The sequence below is a fragment of the Fukomys damarensis genome, unplaced genomic scaffold (assembly GCF_012274545.1).
Source record: "Fukomys damarensis isolate Sample0158 unplaced genomic scaffold, DMR_v1.0_HiC HiC_scaffold_32, whole genome shotgun sequence".
NCBI classification, from domain to species: domain Eukaryota; kingdom Metazoa; phylum Chordata; class Mammalia; order Rodentia; family Bathyergidae; genus Fukomys; species Fukomys damarensis.
Window position 1 is genome coordinate 22,850,812 of NW_022900944.1, and position 25,977 is coordinate 22,876,788.

General features: G+C 36.9%; 1 protein-coding gene across 5 annotated transcripts in view; it reads right to left on the minus strand.

The window, feature by feature from the left end:
• The window catches only part of Art3 (ADP-ribosyltransferase 3), a 102,653-nt gene that overhangs the window by 41,382 nt on the left and 35,294 nt on the right, over nt 1-25,977 (minus strand). For 3 of the 5 annotated variants that reach the window (XM_010619864.3, XM_010619862.3, XM_010619863.2), the window contains exon 2: nt 9,347-9,424. In XM_010619864.3, coding sequence (XP_010618166.1) covers nt 9,347-9,415 — 69 coding nt within the window. In that variant the 5' untranslated portion in view covers nt 9,416-9,424. Of the gene's footprint in view, nt 1-9,346; nt 9,425-10,600; nt 10,709-25,977 lie in introns of those variants that run through there. The other 2 variants (XM_019206876.2, XM_019206877.2) reach the window with 2 other exon arrangements.

Below are 25,977 nucleotides of genomic sequence, written 5' to 3' on the forward strand. Positions count from 1 at the left end.
AACACTGTGGTACATAGAAAATCAAAGAACTGGGTGACCTCCTAATTTCGAACATCCTTAGCTAGGTTTCTTCAACACTCAAGACTGCTGGGAGAATTTGAAATACCATATGTTATATACTGTACACAATAGAAAAATAATGGCAAATATTACACTTTTCTTTTCTTTCCCTGTTCCATATGCATATAGTATAGGTAGGAATGATTTGTACCTCCAGCCCAAAGTATAAACAGATGATCAAGGTCTAGTAAGTAAGAAGAACATTATCAAAGGAGAAAATGGATTGTGTTTTCCTCTAAAACCATAAGCTTTCAGGCTAACTTTGGCTTGGGGTTTCCAATAATTACCCATGAAGTCCCATGGAGAGTCTTCTCTGAAAGTAAATCAACAAAGAAATACTTATAAAATTTAGATGAAAAAAAAAAAAAGAAAGAAGAGGCTTGGAAAACATAACTGCCCTTAATAATCGAGCTGTATGTGAAGATTATGTTTACCCAAGTCATAAAAATCAATAAATTCCTGTTTTAGGGGTGTAATTCAGTGGTAGAATGCTTGCCTAGTATACATGTGGCTCTGGCCTCAATTCTTGGTACAGGAAAAAAACAAACAGAAAACTCTGCTTTCTTGGACTAGTTTTGTCACATATGATGGAAACGGTCTGATGCATCACCTAAATGATACATGTGGTCATATACTATATGAAGCAGAGTAGTATAACATTAATTTGAAGGCAGATAGATCTGGGTTCAAATTCTATTTCCATTATCAACTAGGTCCTAGCTACATATGGAAAGTATGACATCTTACATTTCTGAATTCAAAGAAGTCAGTTAAGAATTTAAAGAATTTCACAAGGTTCAATTTAAAAATGAAGATGAAGTGGAGAAAATAATTTTCTTCTTTTTTTCCAGTGCTAGGGATCGAACCCAAAGCATTCACACTGAGCTACATCCCCATTCCCTTCTCCCTTTCTCTTTTTGAGACAAGGTCTTAACAAATTGCTTAGGCTGACTTTTAACTGGTGGTCCTCCTGCTTTAGCCTCCCAAATGGCTAGCATTAGAGGCATGTACCACCACACCTGGTGATAAAATAATATTTTAATTGCAGAACTGTTGTGAGGATTACATAATGAATATAGAGAAAGCCTTTAACCCATACATGGTGCAGATCAAACCTTCAATAAAGTGGTTATTAATTTATTTAATACATATTTACATTACATAATGTTTACTTTTCTTGTGTGGAGTTGCTACATGTACATATCTTAATTCCTTTTTTCATCCCTTTTCCCTTCCTTCCCTCCATCTCTTTTTCTTCCTCTCTCATTGAGTTTATTGGTACATTTTAGGTAGACAGTACAGTTACATTCATCATTGGGATCTTGCACCTTTACCTGACAGGTCTTGATTCTCATATTTTCCTCTTGTCCCTGCCCTCCCTTTCCAATTTGAGAATGATCTCCCTACTTCCTATTATCTATCTTCTATTCTGCTCTTTATTTGTAGTTTGGGGCATGCAATATTTAAGCTTATGTGACTGACTTATTTCGCTTAACATTATGGTTTCAAAGTTTTAGTTTTTTTTTTTTTGGTACCTGGGATTGAACTCAGATCCTTGTGCTTGCAAGGCAGGCAGGGGAACCACTGAGCCAAATCCCCAGCCTGGTTTCAAAGTGTTTTATTACAGGAATTGTGTATTATATTGTGAATTTCTCAAAGGCAGAATCTGAATCATATTTATCTTTGAATTCGAAGAATCTAGCATAAAACATAACAAAATATTCAGGAGAACTAAATAAGAACCCTACACTTTGACTTATGGACCAAAAATAGGATGAGCAAATCTAGGGAATACTATTTATGGATTTCTATAAATAAAAAGGTAATGAATCATATAAGTCTTCTTAGGAACCTCAGAGGAAATCTTCTGGAGATATTTATTAAGGCACTATTAAAGTTATAAATTCCATGTGAATGCTTCATAAAAAGACTGGGGGGGGGACACAAGGGTGGGAAGGAGGGCAGGAAGGGAAAGAGAATAATTCTTTTTACGAAGCAAAGCAAAACCTGATCCCACATTCTCTTCCCACTATCTTCTTCCCTTCTTCACCATTAATTTGAAGGAAATTTCTATTTTTGCTAACTTTATTTTCCACTTGTCTCTCAACTTTCTCTATTCTGCTTCTATCCCCATTCCTCCCATACAGCTATCATTAATGGGGCATTTCTGTTCAGAACTCCTTTGCATTATTCAACATACTCTTGCTGGTCACTTAATGTTGGAATTTGTCAAGGCAATTTATTTTTAAATTCTCAACTCCACCCCTAGGCAGTTACACACAAGCCCATAGTTTCAAAGGTCATGTAAATACCTCTGACCTGCCCTATAAATGTCATACCTATATATCAACTGCCTACTCTGATACCTCCATTTGAATGCACAAAGACCCTTCAAATGTAACATGTCTGTGATATTAACTGATTGTGTCAACTTGAGTAATTAATAACCAACTAAATTGGCTCAGCATAGTTCTGGGTGTGGAAAACCCATCCTAGGGAGGACTGTCTCCAGCATGTTATAAAAGGGAAACCAAGAAGGAAGCTTTGATTCTGTTTCTTTGGAGGAGCTCCAGTTTTCACCTTCACCTTGGATGTTCTCTCCTGGCTTCATGCAGATCCTTCAGCCTTTCAGTGCACTCTTCAGCCTCCAGCACAGACCCTTTAGCTTCCTGATATAGACTTGCACAGGACACTACAGTGGGCTCCAGGCCTTTGACTGGATCCTTTTGATTTCCATAGCATAGACAGACCTTTGCACTCCTCTATACCTGACTCTGTGGGTGGCCACTGAAAGCCAATCTTGTAAATTCTTATATATTTGTATATCTTGCATTAAATCTGTTTTTATAGTAAGCACTGACTGATACAATATTTAAGACCAAACTGATAAACCTACTGCCTACAACCACTACAAATAATCACCTGGTTCTTATTTAAGAGCATCTGTTCATTGTTGAAGTTTCCAAGATTCCTCCTTCAGAGCCCTAGTAAAGCCACTCCATCTTTAAAGCTGAAAAAACAGCTCCACAGTTCTCTATGTCAGGCACAAAGTGCATAATATAAAGTTCCTCATTTATCCTTATGGAAACTTTGTGAAGCAGGTACCATCATTGGCCATCCCACCCCTGCCTTTTTTGGCAGTACTGAGGACTGAACCTAGGACCTTCAGAGAAAACTATATTTCCAGCCCTTTTTGTTATCTGTTATGAAATGGTCTCATTAAGTTGCCCAGGCAGGGCTCAAACCTGTGATCCTCTTGACTCAGCCTCCTAGACAGCTAGAATTACAAGGCATGTACCAGCATGGCCAGCTTCATGCCCACCTTTTTTTTTTTTTTTAAATAAGGAAACCAAAATACAGATAGATTCAGACTTAATGGGATTTTAAAAAGCGGTTTTGTTTTAAAGTCATTCTCCTAACCAAAATGTTCTATTGCTTCTAAAGAATGAGAAAGCTGAGCCTGGGCCACGATCCACTGCGGGAAGGAGAGCCACGCCCTCTCCCTCCTGGAGCCACCATCACTGCAGCACCAGGAAGGTAGCCACGGGGGCACCCCTGAACCCCCATAACTCCCCTTACCCCCACCACCATCCCGCACACTCTCAGACCTCTTGCTTGTGCCAGTCTTTGGACCGACTCTGCAGAGGCAGACGTTGTCATAAAGGGTATTTTTATGAGTTCCCAACTTTGAACATCTTTAAAGAAAGGGCGTGGGAAAACTGTAGTAGAACAGTGTGGAGTTCAACCGTTCAGAAGGTTGGGGAACTCAATCTGGGCCTTGCAGCCTGAGGTCAGTCTGCATCATGGGGTTGCCATCAGCTAACTGAGAGCAGGGGTCTTGTGTCTTAGCTCTGTCTGAGCCATTAAATGGTAAATATACTATAATGAAAAGTTTGTTCACTGCAGAAATGTTCTGGACAGCTTCTTGATTTCAATTTAATTCAAATGGTTTAAGGGTGATAGACTAGTGACTACCACAGGTGGTCAGTTTCCAAGTTGTGCTTAATCATAATGTGTTGCTGATTGTATCAGTTGGGATAAAGGATTGTGGTTGATTTGATGAGCTATTTTTTCTGATGTCATGAAGATGAGAATGTCTGTGGGTCGTTAAAGACCCAGAAGCTAGGGCGCAACTATATCAGGAAGATTTGGGTGATAACCCAGAGATTAAACCAAGGACAGCTTGACAACAAAAATAAAAATGAGAAAACACTTAAGCAAGACACAAAGACAGACTTCCAGTTCACCAATGGCAAGCGGCAGGGCAAATGAGGATGAAAAGGCTGATAGTGAACCACCAGGGTACCCTGAACTCAAAGTACAGGAAGTAACAAAAGAGATCAATCAGGCTCTAGAAAAATTCAAAACAGAAATAATTTCCCAGATAACCATAGAGATGGTGAGCAAAATGAAAGTCATGATTCGAGACTCTAGATCAGAAACTGACAAAAAAATAGATGAGCTCAGGACCACGATAGAAGCCATGAAGGCCCAGCATAAGAAAGCAATGGAAACAATAAATGCCCAACATAGGAGAGAAATGGAATCCATAAAACAGATTTAAACAGATATCCAGGAGATTAAACACTCCATTGAAAGTATACGCAACAGAATAAAAGAATGCGAGGATAGACTCTCAGATATAGAAGATAAGATTGCAGTCAATGACCATGAAAAGAGAGGTCTCTTAAAAACAGTAGGGGAACATGAGAAATCAATCCAACAACTCCTAGATGATTCAAAGAAGAATAACATAAGACTGATAGGAATCCATGAAGTAGCAGGAGAAAATACAAATGACTTTAAAAAGCTGTTCACAGAATTAATGACAGAAAACTTCCCAAACAGAGGGGAAGAATTTGACATTCAGATAAGTGAGGCCTATAGGACCCCAACTAGCCACAATCAAAAAAAAAAATCTACACCTAGACATATAATAACCAAGATCCCAGAAACCCAACAGAAGAATAAAATACTACAAGCAGTAAGAGAAAAGAAACAAATCACATGTAAAGGAAAGCCCATCAGAATCACAGCAGACTTTTCAACACAAACCCTTAGGGCAAGGAGAGCCTGGAGTGAGATATTTCAAGTACTAAAAGAGAACAAACTCCAACCTAGACTGATGTAGCCTCCAAAACTCTCTTTCAAAATGGAGGGGGAAATAAGACACTTCCACGACAAAGAACACCTGAGAAACTACATGAATACCAAATCAGCACTACAAGCAATTCTAAACAAGATCTTAGAAAAAGACAATGAAGGCAACAACACCATGAGGCCCAACAGAGCAAATCAAATAGGTAAGGCAAGAAACTAAAAGGAGAAGGTGAAAAAGTCAAAAGAGTCAACAAAAGGTCAATAACATGACAATAATAAATCAGTATATATCAGTTATGACCATCAATGTCAATGGCCTCAACTCACCAATCAAGAGAAACAGACTGGCAAAATGGAATAAGAAGCAAAATCCAACAATATGTTGTATACAAGAAACACACCTAGTGCGAAAAGAAGCCCAGAGAATGAAAGTGAAAGGATGGAAAACAATTCTCCATGTGACAGGAGCCCAGAAAAAAGCAGGGGTAGCAATCTTATTCGCAGACAAAGCAAATTTCAAACCAAAACTGATTCTAGTATTATTGATGTAGGACAGTACTTTATCATACCTCTGTGAATGTAAAATATCTAGTACCTGCTTTATGATACGTAGTAGTGACCATACTTTATCAGAGCTACATTTAATGATATTACTCTAGAATGATCTCTTTCCAGATGATGATTAAGATGCTAATAAAAAAAAATGGTGCCAGGTACCACAACAGCAACAGAACTTTGCTGTTTTCTGAATATTCTTTTCTTTGTTTTTTTAGTGGAATGTGCTGAATGTCTATAATTTTGTTCAGATGACTGCAGAACCTGGAGAAGCTGTTGTTGCTATTGATGCATAACATACTGCTATTATTGGTCTTTTTATATAAATATAAATATATATATACATACATATATATAATTTGAATTTTTGGAAACTTTAACTGTGCTGTCAACTTTGGAAAAAGTTATCCCAATGTACTGTGTTGAGTTGGCATTGTACAGAAATTGACAGCCATATTGGTCTAGAAATGTTAATTTTTTTAAAATTTAAATTTAAATTTTTATTTTATTTTATTTTCCATTTGTACAGGGATAATGCACTGTATTAAATATTAAAGTCATATCTACGTGGGTTTGATTACAGAAACTAATAAAGTATTCTCTAAATAATGAAAAAAAGAATAAGATAAGACTACAAGAGCAAGAAGCAGTTTAAATATGTTCAGAAACCATTTTCATCTTCAGAATTAAGGATTATTTTAATCTTACATCATTGCCTTTTCTCTTTTACTTTCCTTTTTAGTTTTATTTTAGGATTCCCTATTTTTAACGTTCATACAGAGATTTCTTTAACTGAAATACCAAATAGTTTCTATGGTGTGAAAAACTACAATAAGACACAGGATCCTTATAAGATAATGAATAATGTGAAATAGGAAGTAAAGGGCTAAAGGTGCGGGGAAAGTGGGAAGGGTGGGGGAAAGGTAATAAGGGAGAGGAAAAAAATATGAGAAACTTAAAAAATGGAAATAAAGTGCTTGCAAATGGGGAGGGGAGGAGGGGGTGAAGGGAGGGCAGGGACAAGGGGAAAAAATGAGAATCAAGACCTATCATGTAAAGGTACAGGATCCATATAATGAATGTAACTGTATTGTATACCTAGATTGTACCAATAAACTCAATAAAAAGAAAAAAAAAAGAATGAGAATGCTTCCGCTGAGATCACTGATATTTATGTAGCACTTTGTAAAAGTGATTTTGTATTTATAAAAACACTTACTAAATGTTAGGCAAACAATTATTAATATCATTTTACAAATGATGGAAATGAATAGCATCAGAAACCAGAAACTGCCTTGACTGGGCCAGGGATTTTGCTCAGTGGTTCCACTGTCTGTCTTGTAAGTTCAAGATCCCAAATTTGATCCCCCAAAAAAGAAAAAGAAACTTTCTTGATTATTAGCCACATACTCCACTGGGAAATCACTAAAAACTCTGGACTCCTTAGTTTGTAGGTCAGTTTCTTGACATACGAATTTGAGCTTCAGGAGATCAAATCACTGCTGTCTCATAGTCAAGAAATGCACGTTCTTCTGTAGAACAGAATGTTCCAGAGTTCAGCTTGGGCACTGATGGTTGACTTATCAAGACATCAAGCCCTTAAGTCACCTCCCACATTCCTCACATCATATCAGAGTTGATGTGTTATGTTCTTGTCTTTTTCGAGTGTCTCTAACTAGTCTCCACTTGTCTAATTTTAGACATCAAGCGTTTCTGGCCAGACACTCCATAACTGATTGTGTGTTCTGTACAGTGCATACACTGAGCTGTGACAAACCTCACAAATATCACCAATTCAGGGACAACTGAATGGATACTAAGAAACAGATATTAACAAAAGGCTAGGTGAATAAGCTGATTACATTTTCTGCTGTGGAAAACAGTTCAGCAGTACCTCAACAAGTTAAACATAAATTACCGTATGACTCAGCATTTCTACTCTAGGAACATATCAAAGAGAAATGAAACATATATTCACAATAATAAGTAATTAGCATAGAGTGTTAACTCCTGCAAATTAGTTTTCACTTATATGTGTATTTCCTACATTTATAAATAAAATACTATGTAATGCTACTGAACAGTGCTTGTATTGTTCTCCAGGTATGTGAATAAAGATTATGTTATTATAAAACAATCTCAAAAAGAGAATTATGTTTATATAAAAACTTGTACACAAATGTTCACAGCAGCTCTATTTATAATAGCATTATGTGGGGATAACCCAAATATCCATCAAATGACGAATGGATAAGCAAAATGTATGACAGCCATACAGTAGTATATTATTTAGCAATTAAAAAAATGAGATAGTGAAATATGCTACAACATGTACGGACCTTGAAAGCTTTATGATAAGTAAAAGAACACAGACACAAAGATCATATATATATATATTTTGGTACCAGGGATTTAGCTCTGACCTTGCACTTGCCAGGCAGATGCAGTGCCACTGAGCTGTATCCCTGGCCCAAGACCATGTATTTTAAGATTCCATTCAGATAAAATGCACAGAATAGGCAAATTCATGACACAAAAAGCAGATTAATGCCTGCCAGACAGTAATAGAAAGACAGCATAAGAGCTGACTACCAACAGGAAAAAGGTTTCTTTTTAGGGTGACAAAAATGTTATATAATTCAACATAACATAATATACTATGTTATGATATGCTAAAATCCAATGAAATATACACTTCAAGATGGTGAGTTTTTATTCGATGTGAATTATAGCTTAATATTAAAAAACAAAAGATATAGGCAACAGCATCCATGACAATTCTCTAGACAATGGGTCAAAATATTAAATATTAAAAAATGGAGCCAGGAATAGCTGTGCATATCTGTATCCTAGCTACTAAGGGGGCTAAGATGGATATGGAAAGTTTAAAGCCAGACTGGGTAACTTAGTGAGACCTCTCCAAATTAAATTTTAAAAAGGGCTGAGGATGTAGTTTAGTGTAACCTAGCTTTAATCCCTAGTACTAGAAAGAAAAAAGACAAACTTTTATTATTTAAGGTATTTTAACAAAGGCATTCAAAATTAGTGTAAAAATATTCAGTAGCAATGTGACAGCTAACAATGTAGAGAAAAAAAATCAAGTGAGATACGTTTTTCATAAAAGTATTACCGAATATTTAAAGATTTAACTGGAAATAAAATCATAAAATTTCTACCAGGAAAAAAAATAAATATGAGAAAATAGTCACTATATAATTTAATAAAAACCATGTTATCAAACTATGTAATATTATCTTATCTGGATAAAAACACATATTTTCAGAATATTTACTGACATGTAGCACAATATTAAAAAACAAGGTAAAAATACTATATATAGTGTGACTCTAAGTTTTTTTTAAAGTAAATTATACACTCACAGAGATAAAAGCCAAGGCTAAATACACCAACATTTTAAGAATCTTTCCCTTCGAGTAAAGAGATTATAGATGAGATTTTGCTGCTTTAACTTTTCAGCTTTCTACAGTTTCTATTATGTTAAATGAAAAAAACTACTAGTAATGAATATATTTACCTATCTTACTTTCCCTTATTTCCACACAGATGCCTCAGGCAGTGTTGTATCAAGAATTTCCATTCCAATCACCACGTTTCCCATTCCCAACATTACCTGGAAGATGTCCATTAGAATCAAGGTTGCCAGGAGCATGGTGATCATTTCAAAATGTCCTGTCTTCATTTTTCTTTTCTAAATTAAAATGAAGAAACTCCAACTCAGTAGACTTAAAAGAGGAGGTTAGGGGAATAAGAGCAAGACGACTATATATATTCATTCTGGGTGAGAGTGGATATTGAGATGGTCTTAGAAAGTGATTATCAATAAATTCCTAATGACTACAAGAGCCATTAAGTTTTTATTAATGGTCTAACACCTTCATTCTAGAGATGAAACAAAACTCATAGAACTTCAGGGATTTGCTCAAGATTAATTCTGTCCATTTCCATATTCCTCTAGACATGTATCTTCCACCACAGTCACTAGTAGACATATTTTCTCTATTTCTCAATCTTTCCTTTCTATCCACAGGAAATAACACAATCAAACCAAACACCACAGTCTCAAATAGTCTCCCAGCTCCCATTTGCTAAGAATTTTCTAGCAACATGTACACATACATCTCACAATTTTCTACTTTCTTTGCAAACTAAGTTGTTTCAATTTGGATAGGAAGGAAGAAAATATGAGGCTGGTAGAATAAAGCAGATTTTCAGAGGTGGCTTCCTTCTCCCATATATTTACAATCAAGAGAAGCCTAAAGGTAAACAAGTGTCTCTCATAATTTCTGAAAATAGGAATGAAAATAAGAAAGACCTGCGTAGGCAGCATTTCTAACAAGATTATACAACTCCATTGGCTGAATGTTGAATATTCATCCCAGTACTCGTGACACTGAAAGGGGTAAACAACAGGGTAACAGGTCTACAAAGACTAAAGTTGTCCCAGAGCCATTAACCAATTCAATTAAGGATTATAGATCTGCCTCTGGTTTCCCCTACATACCAACAAAGTTGACATTACTAGAACTGAAATGAAATCTCTTTTATCTTACCTATAATCATATATTCTGGATTCTGAAAATGGGAATGAACAGCATAGTGGAAGGGAGATAGTCTTCCTTTTTAAATAACATCTTGGTCCTATGCTCCTTTCTTTAGAAGCAGTTTCTTTAACTAAAGTTATTAAAATATAGTATTAAAGTTTAACTTCTGTGTTAAAGTTCTCTTTCCAAAAAAGTGTTTGGAATGTAACATTTAGAAGATACTATCAAAAGGCAGTATGTGCCCAAAAAGCTCTGGTTCAGAGTTTTCCTGAAAATTCTTCTTCACTTCTGTAGTCTGAGTTCAAATAAGTCAAAATGTTTACCTGCCTTATTGCCTTTGATGGAAGTTTAAGTGATGCTAGATCTCAAATTGACTCCCCACTCTCAGTTGTGGTGACCGTGTCCTCAGGAGGGGATGTTGCTGACAGTGAGAGCTGAGAAGGGAATGCTTTTCTTTTTATAAACACTCCCAGCAGTAGATTGGCAGAGGCATATTACTCCACTTGTGTTCTGCTATTTATATCTGGCTTCTACAGTATGCCTTGGAATCACTGCTGTTAACACTTTAAAACTCCAAGCAGGCTGTAAAGCCATGTCAATTCCTCCTAGCCGTGCAGCACATTCAGTTGTGAGCCCACATTTCTGGGCTTCTTGCAGAACGAAATGACTTCCCACTTCTAACCCTCTGTACCGAGAGGTCAGGCTAAAGCTTGGATTTAACTCTAGCTGCATAATTCACATAACTAAGACCATTTGCTTTCTTAATTACTGGTAATTTTAATGGCTATCACTGTTCATTCAACTAGCTACCATCTTTCAGATACTGTGCCAGGTGCTAGGATACACAAGCAATTAGAACAAAGTACTGAAAGATATCTATAATCTAATAAAAGACACAAATATGAATATTTAATTAAGAACCTTGAGTACAAAGTCCAGTGAGAACACTAAAGAAGAAAGGATTTGCTAATTCTTGCCAACTGTACTGCTCATTTGAATAAGGTAAAATAATAGATATACTAGAAGCATATTGTAAATAAGTTGGCAATGTTGAAGAACACTGACTTTCACTGACTGTAGATTTAAAAAATCTTGAGATATCCTAGAAAATGCATGCATACTTACATCAAAATATATTAATAGAATGTTGATAATAACACTCTTCAATAATAGCCATTATAAATTAAAAACCATCCAAATGCCCATTAACAGATGAACTATTAAGTATACTTACACAATGAAATTTTCTATGTTGAAAATGTAACAATATGTAACAATATCTCACAAAGTTTTGAACAAGAGACATAAACAGGTATGCACTGCATGACTTAACTTATGTAGAGTATAAAAATCAGGCAAAACATATCTATATCATTTGAAGTCAGAACAGTGGTCACCCAGAGTGGCAGATAGTAGGTGGAAGGTGTACAAGGCATACATGTGAGATGCTAGCTATGTTTTGTTTTTGTTGCTGTTGTTCTGCATGCTGATTACACTGCTGCACTGTTCATTTTGTAAAAATTCACTATTTATGTGTAATTTTCTTTATATATATGTATAAATATTGTTTCAATAAAACATTTAAAATTATATTGATGCATACCCACACTTAAAAATGCATGGTGAAAAGTTTGCCCAGATCTATGTCAACATCACCTTTCTGTATTATCACTATGAATTCTGCTGGGCAAGCATACACTTCTGGAAGTCCTGTTGGAAGTCCCACAAACTGCTGGTGAAGAAGGCAGTGACCACCCCTGTCATATCATATCCTGTTTCACTGGAGCTGAGTCCAAGGCTGATCCAGCCACAATTACTGCAGTAGGTAAGTAATGTAGAGAAAGAGAGGGCACTGCCTCAAGGCTTACAGTATTCTGGGTATCTGTGCATTTGTTCTTGATTTTTAAAGAAGAAATTGGTCTTTTAATTATTATTATTTATAATCCTATTACTGAATTCTAGATGATCAACATAGAGCAAAATTGCAGAGTACGTAAAGGTACTAATTTCTGCATCTCTGTCTGCTTGTTACTTTAATTTCTCACTCCACCTTTGTCATACAAAGATTGTCATTCTCAACTGTAGACATCAGGTTGATGTTTATGACTTTTCTGTATGTTGTTGTTTTGATTGGACTATGCATTTATTTTCAGAAACTTAGAGTTGCCCCTAGGATAAGTTTATTGGTACATTTAAAGCAAACAATACAATTACATTTATCATTGGGATTTTGTACCTTTACATGGTATGTCTTGGTTATTTCTAATAAAATTTTTAAAAAGCCATATTTTTTAAAAAGTCAAGTATATACCACTAGTGGTTCAAGCTGTCTGGAAACTAAGCATACGAATTATGTCCCCATCATGAATGTGTTAGGAGAAAACTAAAGAAAACTTAATGCTTTTAAATATAAAATACTCCTTTCTGGAGCAGGAAAACTAAGCTCATAAAAAAGGGAAGCAAAACTAAAAGGGGTAATCCCTTTTGTTTTATGAGAACAGGAGATGATCACAGAGTGGGTGAGGTAGCATTCTGACATGTTCCTTGTCACCCAGGACAACTACCTCTTCTTCAGTGAGCTGACTACTTCTACCCCAAACAGGAAATTCAAATGTTGGTCTTATTAACTTTTTTCCTCCCCTTACAGTACTGGGGACTGAACTCAAGGCCTTGAACATGTTAGACAAGTATTCTACCACTGAGCTACTATCCCTAGTCCTTTTTAAAGTTTTTATTTTGAGATAGCGTCTCACTAAATTTCCCAACCTAGGCTCAAACTTGCCATGCTCCTGCCTTAGCCTCCCAAGCAGCTGAGATTATCATCATGTATCATTACATTCAGCTCCTATTTCTTCTATAAAATTAACAAAAAGGCTATCCTTAAACTACAACACATTACCATTTAAAGTTTCCTTAGAATATTTAGTGAAGGAATCTCTAAAAGTTGACATGGAATTCATCTGGAAACTCATTTTTGTGGCTCACAATCTTTATACTTTGGCATTCTTCTTACTCTTGAAACACCATTTACTGAGCCCCTATGTAATTTGGGCTTAATACATGTGCACGCGCACACACCCTATTTTTAAAGAAATTAGTTTATAGGAAAAGGATACCATATAAATAAAAATTATAATACCATAAAGTAAGTGCAATGTCACAGATGTACAAGGGATGATATAGGTCCACAAAGGAGGGTAACAACCTGGAACCAGGGAGAGGCACTGAAGTGGCAATTTTGGTTGAGGACTGAAAAAATAGGAATTAGAGAAAAAAGAGTATTCCAGGCAGAGGTAAAAGCACCAGTATAAGGCACTGGTGACCCACAGTCCAAACAATGTAAATCATTTAATACAGCTGGATGGCATGAAATATGTTAAGGTGCAGAAAGATTCAAGGCTGGATAGAAAATCAGGACCAGATCATAAAGAGCCTTGAGTGTGATGTTTAAAAGTTGAAACTTCAGCCAAGTATGGTAATGTACACCTGCAAGTCCAGCTCTCCAGAAGGCTGAGACAAGAGAACTGCAAGTTGGCACCCAGTGTGGACAGTGTGATGTCTATGTGAAACCCTGTCTCAAAAAAAAAAAAAAAAAAAGGATGGGGATTAGCTGCTCAGCATGAAGATCCTGGGCTCCATACCCAGAGCAACACACATACATAAAGTTGAAATTTTACATCTTTTTGTGATGAGAAATTATGGATAGGAAACTAAAGTGGAAAGACATGATTCAATTTCTTATTTTTTCTTTTTTTTTGGGGGGTACCAGGGATTGAACTCGGGTCCTTGCTCTTGAGAGGCAGGCCACGGAACTGCTGAGCTAAATCCCCAGCCCAACATGATTCAATTTCAAAGGTCACTTTCACAGAACAGAAGGATGAATTAACAAGAATTTTTGACTAGAAGAAAGGAAATGTGTTGGAAGATATCTGATTAATCCAGGAGGTAAGTGGTAGGAGCTTGACTTAAATCAATGGTAATAGACTTTGAATGAAAAAGATTTGATAATAATTACATAGAATAAGGATGTATAGAGGCATAGAGTAAGAGAAAGGAAAGCATATAAGCTTATTAGACAGCAGATATATATTCAGTAGATGTAAGATGTATGAATGAAGAGAACAATTTCCTGAAGAACACTGGCATTTAGAGTCAGATGGAGATAGGACTTCAAAAAGGATATTACAAAAGAGACTTATACATTAAATCTAAAATTTTCCCCAAAGTCTCAGAGGTGGAGTTTTGGAAGGTGATCAGATCACAGAGGTGCTACATTTATCAGTGGATTAATCCATTGATGCTTTCATGGCTGAATGTGCTGTCAGACAGTGGGGACTGCTTGGAAACCAATCACTACAGCAAGACCTGGAAGGATGTATTTGTGTCCCTGGCTCCTCCCTTTCCATTCTACTTCCTGGTTGCCTTGGGATGGACAGCTTTCTTCCATCATGCCCTTATGTCATGCTGTTTCTTTTTGTCTTTTTTTTTTTTTTTTTTTTTTTTTTTTTTTTTTTTGTAAGGGGATCGAACTTGGGACCTTGTGCTTTCAAGGCAGGTGACCACACCACTGAGCTAAATCCCTGGCCCTATGCTGCTTCTAATTTTGAGCCAAACAACCATAGACTGAATCTGCTGGAAACTGTGAGCCAAATGAACTTCTTCTTTAAATCATGGGTTGGGTATGTTGTCCTTGTGATAGGAAAGTGACTAACTCAGCAACTAAGCAGAAGATCAAGAAGAGATTGTCAATGCAAGAGAAAATAATTGTTGGTCAAGGACCAAAAAGAAGTCAAACTAGATAAATAAAAGTCCCTTTTTAGCCTTGATTATATAAAACTAATCACTAACTTATAATAGAAAAAATTATATCAGTAGGTTAAGAGAAAATAGAAAATGTGAAGGCTATCAAAATAGATTACAAAAATGTTGGTAATGATTGCATTAGTCAGCTAGCTTGAAACAAACTTATTTTCTCGCAACTTTTGGACTGGAAGTCGAAAATCAACGTGCTGGGAGGTTTGGCTTCTTCTGAGGCCTTTTTCCTTGCAGGTGGGTGCCTACTCTCTGTGTCTCACATGGCCTTTTTCTTTGTGAGCACAGGCTCCCGGTATCTTTTCTTTTAAGATCATAAGTCCTTTTAAATTAGGGCCCCAGTTTTATGGCCTCAGTTGACCTTAATTATTTTCTTAGAGACCCTATCTCTAAAATGTCACACTGAGGGTTAAGGTTCAACTTTTAAGGTAATGGGAATGTTCTAGGAACAGGGAAGAGAAATGCAAACAGGCTCCATGGAATATGTGGGAATTACTACTATACATATGAGAAACTGAAAGGTAGTATGGCTGGTGCTAAGATACCAAGGGGCAGAATGGTGGAAGCTAGGGAGGTAGCCAGGGCTATTAAAATGAATTTGGTTTTAATCCAAAGACTGGTGTAATGAGCTGGGCATAATTCCAGCACTCTGGGAGCCCAAGGCAAGAAGATGGTAAGTTCAAACCTGGTAGCTTGGGCAATTTAGGGCTTCAGCAAGATTTCTCAAAAAATAAAAAAGGACCAGAGGTGTAGCTTAGTACAAAGGCCCTGGACCAACCTCCAATATTACCAAAACAAACAAACAAACAAAAACAAAACAAACTGAATGACTACTGAAATATTTTGCATTGAAGAGATTCAAGATTAGATTTGCCTTTAAAAAATTACTGCCTCTACTGTCATAATCAGATAATGGAGAATCCAGAGTGGATCCTGGGTAATTAAGATTACTACAGATTTGAATCTGACTTGTACAAATGGTAGATGATAGTGCCATATACTCAGATGAGATAGAAAAATTTTTGGAGTCTGGTTTCAGATATGATGAGTTTGAAGTGCTGATTAAATACCCAAATGAAGATGTTGAAATAAATATATGTTTAGAGCTAAGAGCTATAGATTAAAAATATAATCTGGAAACCACTGAGATCTACACAATATTAATTACAACATGCACCTGCATGCAGGCATGTGTGTATAAAAAGCACGAGGAAAGCCATAAATATGTTACAGAAACCAGAGATTTCAAAAAGGAAGGTGTCAGAGGAGAACTTGAAAGGGAAGGTGTTCAAGAATGTCAAATGCTGTTGATATCAATGTATGGTCCAGTGATGGCAAATCTTCTAGAGCTTTCAGTGATACAAAGAGTCTACTGCAGCACATGTGCCTTAGGTTCACCACCACTGGTAAACCCTATTCAGGGTTTAAAAGGACCTTAGAAATCATATGATACAATCCCCCCAATTTCCATAATTATGGAATCAAGATTCAGAGACTAACTAGTTAGTTAACAGAATATAGATAAAACCCATATTTCCTAATGCACGGGCCAATACTCTTCCAACACTCATTTGCCTAAAGACTAGTAGTTTCAGCCTCTACTTCTGATATTAAATCCTCTCTACTCCTTTAGTATTTCACCAAACCTCTGGTATTTTATGTCACACTTCTGAAGTTTTACAAGTTATTAGAGAGGTGACTTCACCAAACTCTCCAAATTAACTGCCTGGAGCGAGGGTCAGGGAAGGGGATTTAAAAAAAAAAAAGGTGTTATTTACATGTGTCAACTCCCCATGAAGAATGTAATCCTTATGTACTGTGAAAATATACTAATAAGAATGGGGGGAAAAACCCAAACCAAGTGCTGACTGATTTGAAGCTAAAGTTAGAAAACAGTCAGGCTGTGGATGTGGCTCAATGGTTTTGACGCATGCCTCCCCAGTTCCAATAAAAAAGAAAGAAAGAAAATAGTCATCGCTCCCCACTCCCTATATATTCCCACCATCCCTAAGCAATTCTGTTATACATCAGGTTCTCTCAGAATAGTATCCTGTATGCTTTGCATTCACAAGAAAGACTGCTTAACTGGAAAACAATTGAAAAAGATCTCTAACAGGGCTCCTCTTTGATTACCAGGTTTGCATATTCATTCTCCCGCTCCCTGGGAAAAATTCAGCTCCACATAAAGAAATAGGGGAGAAGGGATAAAGAAAGAGAAATTTTACGAGACAAGAACTACAAAAATAAATTTTAAGACTAATTTTTCCCATAATCTCTGCATTTCTATAGTCAATAAACAAACACCAAATTAAAAAAGGGTTTTATTTTATAAAAAGCAAATTTAGAAAAGGTAGAAAACATATTAGGCAAAGTTCCTGCCTTAGAGGAATCCATTATGTTGATTAGTCTCAACATTTTAAGACATCTATAGGAAAGTAAATTTTGATTTCATAATGAATGATCCAAAAGCAGTATCATCTGCCTACTAATGCTGTAGCTGCTAGTGTTACATACATAGTGCATTTTTCAATAATGGCTTATTCTGTATCCTCATCTCTATGTCAAACTTGTACAAACACAGCAGTTCAACTTAAGGTTTACTTATTTTCCTCTTAAAGTAAATTCCTTTGTTCTTAATGGTACTAAACTTTAATAATTTTACTAACTTATTGGTCATTTAGTACTTTAGTCATTTTTACAATTTGGGGTTGCCTGAAAATGTAATGACAGCACTAGATAGTAGGCAAAGGGCATTTTTGTTTTCCATTAAGATACCTATAAGGGAAAAAATGAGTTGAGAATTTATATGGGCAAAGAGCAAAAGATTCTATCACAAACACTTTAAGGCCAAGAAGAAGCTTTTAAAAGTAAGCTTTAGCCAAGGATTTAGCTCAGCGATTCGGTGGCCTGCCTCGCAAGCGCAAGGACCCGAGTTCGATCCCCGGTACCAAAAAATAAAAAAACCAAAAAATAAAAAAAATAAAAGTAAGCTTTATAGATGTTTTAAAAATGTTAATTCCTTACTACACTCAATCAAAAAAGATGGAGGAGGAAAATGAATTGGGGATATTAATAAATATTGAGGGGAAAATACAAGAGAAAGTGAATACAGTAAGAACCTAAAACTAGACCCCAACCCCAGCCGCTTGGGCACTCAGGCCCAAGACAAAGGCCTGCTTGGAGGAGAGCTGCACAGGCGCACAAGCAACAGCAAGAGGCCTGCCCAGATACCATCGGTAAGTGTATGGAGACCATAGAAAGAAGCCTACTCAGACACCGGGTCCTGGGGGGCGCAGCCCCCAATCAAAGCTCTTCCCAGATAATAGATACATAGGGGAGAAGGACCATGCCTAGATACCATAACAAGTATGCACAGGATCCCAGTCAGAACCCCACCTGGAAAACAGCAGTGCAAGAATCTAGAAGCCTACCATTCTAAACCCAGGAATTGATGCATGGGTGAGCAGAAGAGAAAAAAAAAAAGATCTCTAGGTGGCTTGCTGAAAATTGAAGACCACTGGATGAGCAAAAGTTGCCTTAACAAAAGTGCAGTGGGCTTCATCTGGTGTCAAGAAAGACATCTGGTGTCAAGAAAGACACGTAATGAGAAGAAACGTAAAAAAGTCTCAAAATCAGACTTCCAGATCACCTAAGGCAACCACAAAGGGAAATGAGATAGAAAAATCTGACACTAAATCACGTGGATACCCTGAACTAGCAACAAAAGAGGATCTGGAAAAAATGGGATCTGAAAAAAATAATTTCTCAGATAACAACAGAGATTGTGTCCATAATGTAAGACATGAATAATAAATCTAGAGCAGACACAGACAAAAAAAAAAAAATACAGGAGGAGAGCAACATGATGGAATCCCAATTTGGATACTAACAGACATGAAAACTCAAATAAACATTAACACAATATTAGTGGGGGACCTCAATATCCCAGTCACAAATAGATCAACTAGACAGAAAATAAACTAGAACTCAAACTCTTGAACAAATGAATTTAACAGATTTTTACAGAGTGTTGCACCCCACAAAATCAAAATATATATTCTTTTCAGCTGTACATGCGTCATTCTCAAAAACAGACCACCTACTCGCTCGCAGAACATGTTTAAGTAATGCAAAGGAATTGAAGTGATCCCCTGTATACTACCAGACCATAGTACGATGAAATTGGAGACCAAACAGCAAAAGAAACCACAAGAATTTCCTAAACACATGGAAACTGAACAACACTCTTCTGAATAACCAATGGCTCACAAAGCAAATTAAAGAATAAATCAGACAGTCTCTACAATAAAATGACAATGTCAATACAACATTTCAGAATGCATGTGATTCAATGAAAGAAGTCTTACAAGGGAAATCGATAGTAGTGAATACTCATGTCAGGCAAACAGAGTGAGTTCAATTAAACAATCTGATGCTGAACCTCAAGCTTCTAGAAAAAGAAGAGCATGACAAACCCAAAGGTCATAGAAGGGAGGAAATTATAAAGATCAGAGCAGAGGTCACTGCAATGGAGATGAAGGGAATGATAGAAAAAAATTAATGAAGCCAAGCATTGGTTCTTCGAAAGAATAAACAATCGACTAACCCTTAGCCAACCTTATCAGAAAGGAAAGAAAAGGCTCAACTCCATGCACTTAGGAATGAGGGTGAAATTACAACAGACTCTGCAGAAATCCAGAGGATCATGAAATACCTACTTTGAGAACCTACATGCCAATAAGATGGAAAACAGAAGAAATGGACAGATTCCTAGATACATGTGAATTACCAAAGTTGAATGAAGAAAACTTAAAAATTCTAAACAACCCAATATCAATCAATGAAATTGATAATGTAAGTAAAAATCATCAACTAAGAAAAGCCCAGGCCTTAATGGCTTCACTGCTGAATTCTACAAGACATTTAGAGAGGAACTATTGCCACTACTGTTTCAACTCTTCAGTGAAATTGAAAGGGAAGCAATACTCCCAAATTCATTCCTGGAAACAAGTATCATCTTGATCCCAAAAGCAGAGAAAGACCCAACCAAAAAAGAGAACTATAAGCCAATCTCACTACTGAACCTAGATGCAAAGCTCCTTAATAAGATACTGGCAAACAATGCAGAAGATCATCAAGAAGATCATATACCCTGACCAAGTGGGATTCATCCCAGGGATTCAGGAATGGCTCAACATATGCAAATCAATAAATGTAATCTGCTATATTAATAGAGCCAAAGACAAAAATGATATGATCATCTCAATAGATGCAGAAAAAGCGTTTGACAAAAATCCAACATGCATTCATGATGAAAACCCTACCAAAAACTGGAATAGACGGTCTCTACCTCAATCTGCTAAAAGCCAGCTATGAAAAACCTACAGCCAATATCATACTAAATGGTCAAAAACTGAAATCCTTCACACTAAAATCAGGAACAAGACAAGGATGTCCACTATCACCACTCCTGTTCAATATAGTTTTGGAAACAAAAGCCACAGCAATTAGACAACAGAAAGAAATGAAAGGAATAAAGATAGGAAACAAGGAAGTCAAACTGACATTATTTGCATATGATATGATACTCTATATAGAAGACCCCAAGGACTACACCAAAAGTCTTCTAGACTTAATAAACAAATTTAGTAAAGTAGCTGGATACAAGGTCAACACAGAAAAAATCAATAGCTTTTCTGCGCATGAAAAACAGACTAAGAGAGAAATAGGCCAATCAATTTCTTTCACAATAGCATGCAAAAAATTGAAATACCCAGGAATCATCTTAATGAAAGAAATCTAAGACCTCTACTCCGAAAACTGTAACACCCTGAAAAAAGTGGAAGATGATATCAGAAAATGGAAAGACATCCCTTTCTGCAGAGTAGGAAGAACCAACATAGTGAAAAAGGCCATCCTTCCAAAAATGCTATATCGATTCAATAAAATCTCAATTGAAATCCCAGCAACTTACTTCACAGACCTTGACAAAAAAATTCCAAAAATACATTTGGAACAAGAAGAGACCTAAAATAGCAAAAGCAATTCTGGACAATAAAGACAAGGTAGGTGTTATCACAATCCCCAACCTGAAACTATACTACAAAGCAACTCTGATAAAAACAGCATGGTACTGGCAAAGAAACAGACCTGAGGAACAGTGAAACTGATTAGAAGATGCAGAAACAACTCCAGACTCACTCAGTCACCTCATTTTTGCCAAAGGAGTCAAACACCCTCACTGGATGAAAGACAGCCTCTTTAATAAATGGTGTTGGAAAAATTGGGTTTTAACTTGCCAAAGATTAAAACTAGACTTATATCTCTCACCGTGCACTAAACTAAAATCAAAATGAATTAATGATCTAAATATTAAAACAAAAACACTAAACCAGCTGGAAGTGAGAAATTAGGTAGAACTCTTGAAGACATGGCTGTGGGAAAAGATTTCATCAACAAAACCTCAGCTGCACGTGAACTAGCACAAACAATCAACAAGTGGGACATCTTCTTATTAAAAAGCTTCTGCACAGCAAGATAAACCACCAACAGTGTGACGAGACAACCCACAGCATGAGAAAAAAATTTTATGAGCTGTTCCTTAGACAAGAATATATAAAGAACTTAAAAAAAAACAGACCTCCCAAATTTAAAGACCCAATAAAAAATGGGCATCTGAAATGAACAGACCTTTCTCAGACAAAGAAGTAGAAATAAGAGATAAACCTATGAAAAATTGTTCAACATCACTGGTCATTCAAGAGATGCAAATGAAAACATTTGCTGAGATTCCACCTCACCCCAGAAAGAATGGCTGCTATCATGAAATCAACCCATAACAAATGCTGGTGGGCTCTGGGGAGAAAGGAACCATGCTCCACTGCTGGTGGTAGTGAAGGCTCGTGCAAACACTGTGGAAATTAGTATGTAGATACCTCAGAGAACCAGCACTAGAGTTCCCGTTTGACCCAGCTATTTCCCTGCTGAGTATCTTCCCAAAAGAATTAAGAGAATCATACCACAGTGATATATGTTCACCCATGTTCATAGCACCATAGTGTGCAACAGCTAGAACTTGGATACAGCTCAAGTGCCCATCAACTGGAGACTGGATTAAAAAAAAAAAGTGGTCCTTTAAAATCAAGTACTACTCAGCCATACAGAATGATAAATTAGAAACACTTATAGCTAAATGGATGCACATTGATGTGATACTCTTAAGTGAAATCAATAGGACACACATATAAATACTGAATAATTTCTCTGGTGTGAGAAACTTAAACTGTAAATAAGGATTAAAAGGTATAATAGATAATGTGAAATAGGAAGTAAAGGGGCAAAGAGAAAGGGGAATTGGGAGGGGCAGGCAAAAGGAAAGAAGGGAATGGAATTAATATGAGAAAATAGGAAGTCATGGAACAGCAGAAGGGAGGGCAAGGGAATGGGGAAAAAATAAGAACCCAAGATAGATTACGTAAAGGTTCAAATTTTCAATGATGAATGTCATTATACTGTATACCTAAAATGTACCAGTAAAATTAATTTTTTTAAAAAAAGAAAACTAAAGCAAAAGATCTCTACTTTCCAAAGTAAATATCCGCTATTGTATTCTTCCCTGCACAAGAATCTCAGTGCAACAGAAAAATTCAACAGGATTGTGGGCATTTACAGATTTTTATTCAATGCATGGGGAAAAAATGCTCAACTCTCAAGTAGCTGTCATCACAGGATGTAAGGATTGTTCAAAATAGCAAATATATATAAATATAATCCAACAGAAGTCAGGACAAAAATCACATGATCATCTCAATAGATAAAAAAGTTTTCAACAAAATCCAATATCTATTCATGATAAAACCATGAAGAAAATAGGTACAGAAAAACCTTATTTCCATGTGATCAAAGCCACTTATGACAAACCTACTCCCTACATCATACTAACCAGGGATAAAGAGAAAGTGTTTCCTCTAAAATCAGGAATAAGAGAAAGATTCCCACTATAACCACTGTTTGACATAGGCCTTGAAATATTAGCCAATACAATCGGGCAAGAGAAAGAAATAAAATGTATATGTGCAGGAAAAGAAGAAATCAAAGTATCATTATTTGCAGATGTTATGATCCTTTACTTAAAAGACCCATAAAATTCCACCAATATTCCTAGAATAGCCAAATTTAGCAATTTAGCAGTATATGAAATCAACATGCATAATCAATAGTATTGCTATGCACTATAAATGAACTTACTGAGAAAGAAATTAGAAAAACAATACCATTCACAACAACATCAAGTAAAGTACTATACTCAAGACTAACCAAGGAAATGAAAGGCCTCTATAACAAAAAATGCACCACTCTGAAAAAGGAGAAGAAAGAAGATATCAGAAAATGAAAAGATACCCATGTACCTAGATAGGCATAAACAAAATAGTCAAAATGGATACACTTCTGTTATGGTTGAATCTAGATGTCCCCCTAAAACACCATGCAGTCATGGGTGGGGCTTTTCATAGGTGGCTGGATCTAGAGTATGTGATGCTGGGATCAAGGATAGGTAATTACTAAATTAGTTCCCTGACTGGTTTAGCATAATTCTGGGACTGGATAATGGGAAGCCTCTCCAGGAGTGTGAGTGTTACATGCCTTTAGGGTGGGTGGCCTGGATAAAATATAAGGGACCGAAAGGGTTGTTCTTGGTCGTCACTTGCTGCTTGCTACTTCACTGATTCACTGTCTTCTGCCCATCGTGAACTGTTCTTCTTTGTCATGCCCCTCTGCCAATACCCCCTGATTTGGAGCTAGCCAATTATGGACTGAAACCTCTACAAATGTTGACCTAAATAATAAATAAACCTTTCCTCCTTTAACTTTGAGTGTTGGATATTTTGTCTCAGCAATGAGAAAAAAAGTAGCTAAGATGAAATTTGGTAGAAGTGAGGTGGTTGTTTTGACTGTACCTGACTGTGTGGTTCAAGAGCCTTTGCAACTGGCATGTAGGAAGTGTTTGGAAATATTTGATGATGCTGGCTGAAGCAGCAGCTTTGGAATTCCTTATGCTGTACTTGATAGGAGATTCTGGTCAGAGATCAGAAGACCAGAATGCTGTTATAAATACTGCTGGTAAAGACCAAACTCAGGAGGTTTCTGCTGGGAAGAAGGACTGCATTGGCCGTTGCACTCCAAATGGTGTGCATTATACCTTGGCAGAAAGTTTGTCTGGATTATGTTCATCTCCAGAGACTTTGACTGAGACTGAGATTAAAGGCAGCAGATTAATCTTGCAGAAGAAATTTCAAAACAGTCTAATAGGGGCTTTTAGCCATATCTATATGGAGAATCAAGAGCAAAGAGCATTGATTTTCAATGTTTTACGTTTGGCCAAAAGAGGAACCCCTGGCAGAGCTGCAGCCTGCAAAGATAGAGCAGAGAATTTGGTTGGTGAGAAGGAACAGGACAGTGGAAAAGTTGGCCTGAGGACATCACACACAAAAAAACCCAAACCACAACAAAACAAAACAGCAAGGCTCCAGCCTTTCAAAAGCCTCAAGGTTGAAAAATGAAAGAATTTACTTTGAAAAGAGAACCCCAGAGCACCACATTCCAAATGGCAGCAGCCTAAAGAATGTGTTCCTCAGGATTGGGTTCAGAGTGCTCAGCAATCCAGGCACTTGACCCCTGTGTGGAAGCCTGGCTACTGCTCCAGCTGGCAACAGACCCTGTCATCATCCATGTGGTGCTGATTTTAGGTGCAAGCACAAGAGTTGTGAGGTCAGGAAAGCTTCCACCAAGATTTCAGAAGAGGTGCCCCTGACAGGGTATGAAGCTGAAGGTGTGGTGAAGACCTCAGAAGGTGGGAGAAGCCAGGAATGTGGATTGTCTGAGGAACTGAAGGAGCAGAGAAGAGAAGCCATGGGAGTGACAGAAGGGCTGTGGGAGTGGAGCCACTCAAGCTTTTTGGAGTTCACAACTTGCCACAGATTGCCCAGGATGCTAGACATGGAAATATGGAATTTAATGTTTGCTCTGCTAGATTTTGGTCTTGCTTTGTTTCCATTCCTTTTTATGTCCCTCTTTGTACACTTTTGAAGACAATGTCTATCTTGTGCCATGTATGTTGGAAGTGATTAACTTTCTTTTCATTTGTACAGGGTCTCTTAAGAGTTTACCTTAAATCTCAGAGAAGACATAGACTTGGATTTTTCAGCAGTGCTGAAACTGTTAGGGTTTTGGCAACTCTTAGAAATGGACTAAATGCCTTTTGAATAAAGGGATGTGAATGAGTCTTAGGGAAGTCAAGATTGCAGTGTTATTGCTTGTGGATAGATGCCCCAGAAAGCCACATTTGATCACAGGTAGGGCTTTTCAAAGGTGACTGGATCTAGAGTGTGTGATACTGAGATCAAGGGTGTGTGATTACTAAATCAGTCTCCTGACTGGCTTGGCATAGTTTTGGGAATGAAAAATGGGAAGGCCCAACATGAGTGTCAGTACATCCAGCCTAAGGACAGTAGCTTGAATAAAACACAAGGTAGAAAGAGAGTTATTGCTGTTTTTTTGCTACTTCATTGCTTTGCTGCCTTCTGCCCACCATGAAGTGTTTCTCCTCTGCAAGGCCCATCTGCCATGCCACCCTGCCTTGGAGCCAGCCAGTTATGGACTGAAACCTCTACAAACTGTGAGCTAAATAAACCTTTCCTCCTTTAACTTTGGATGTTGGGTATTTTGTCTCAGCAATAAGAAAAAGATAACTAAGACAACTTCCAAAATTGATATACAAATTTAACACAATCCCAATCAAAATAACAACAGCATTCCTCACGTAGAGAAAATAATGCTAAAATTCATATGGAGCCAGAAGAGAGCCAGAATAGTAAAAGCAATTCTGAGT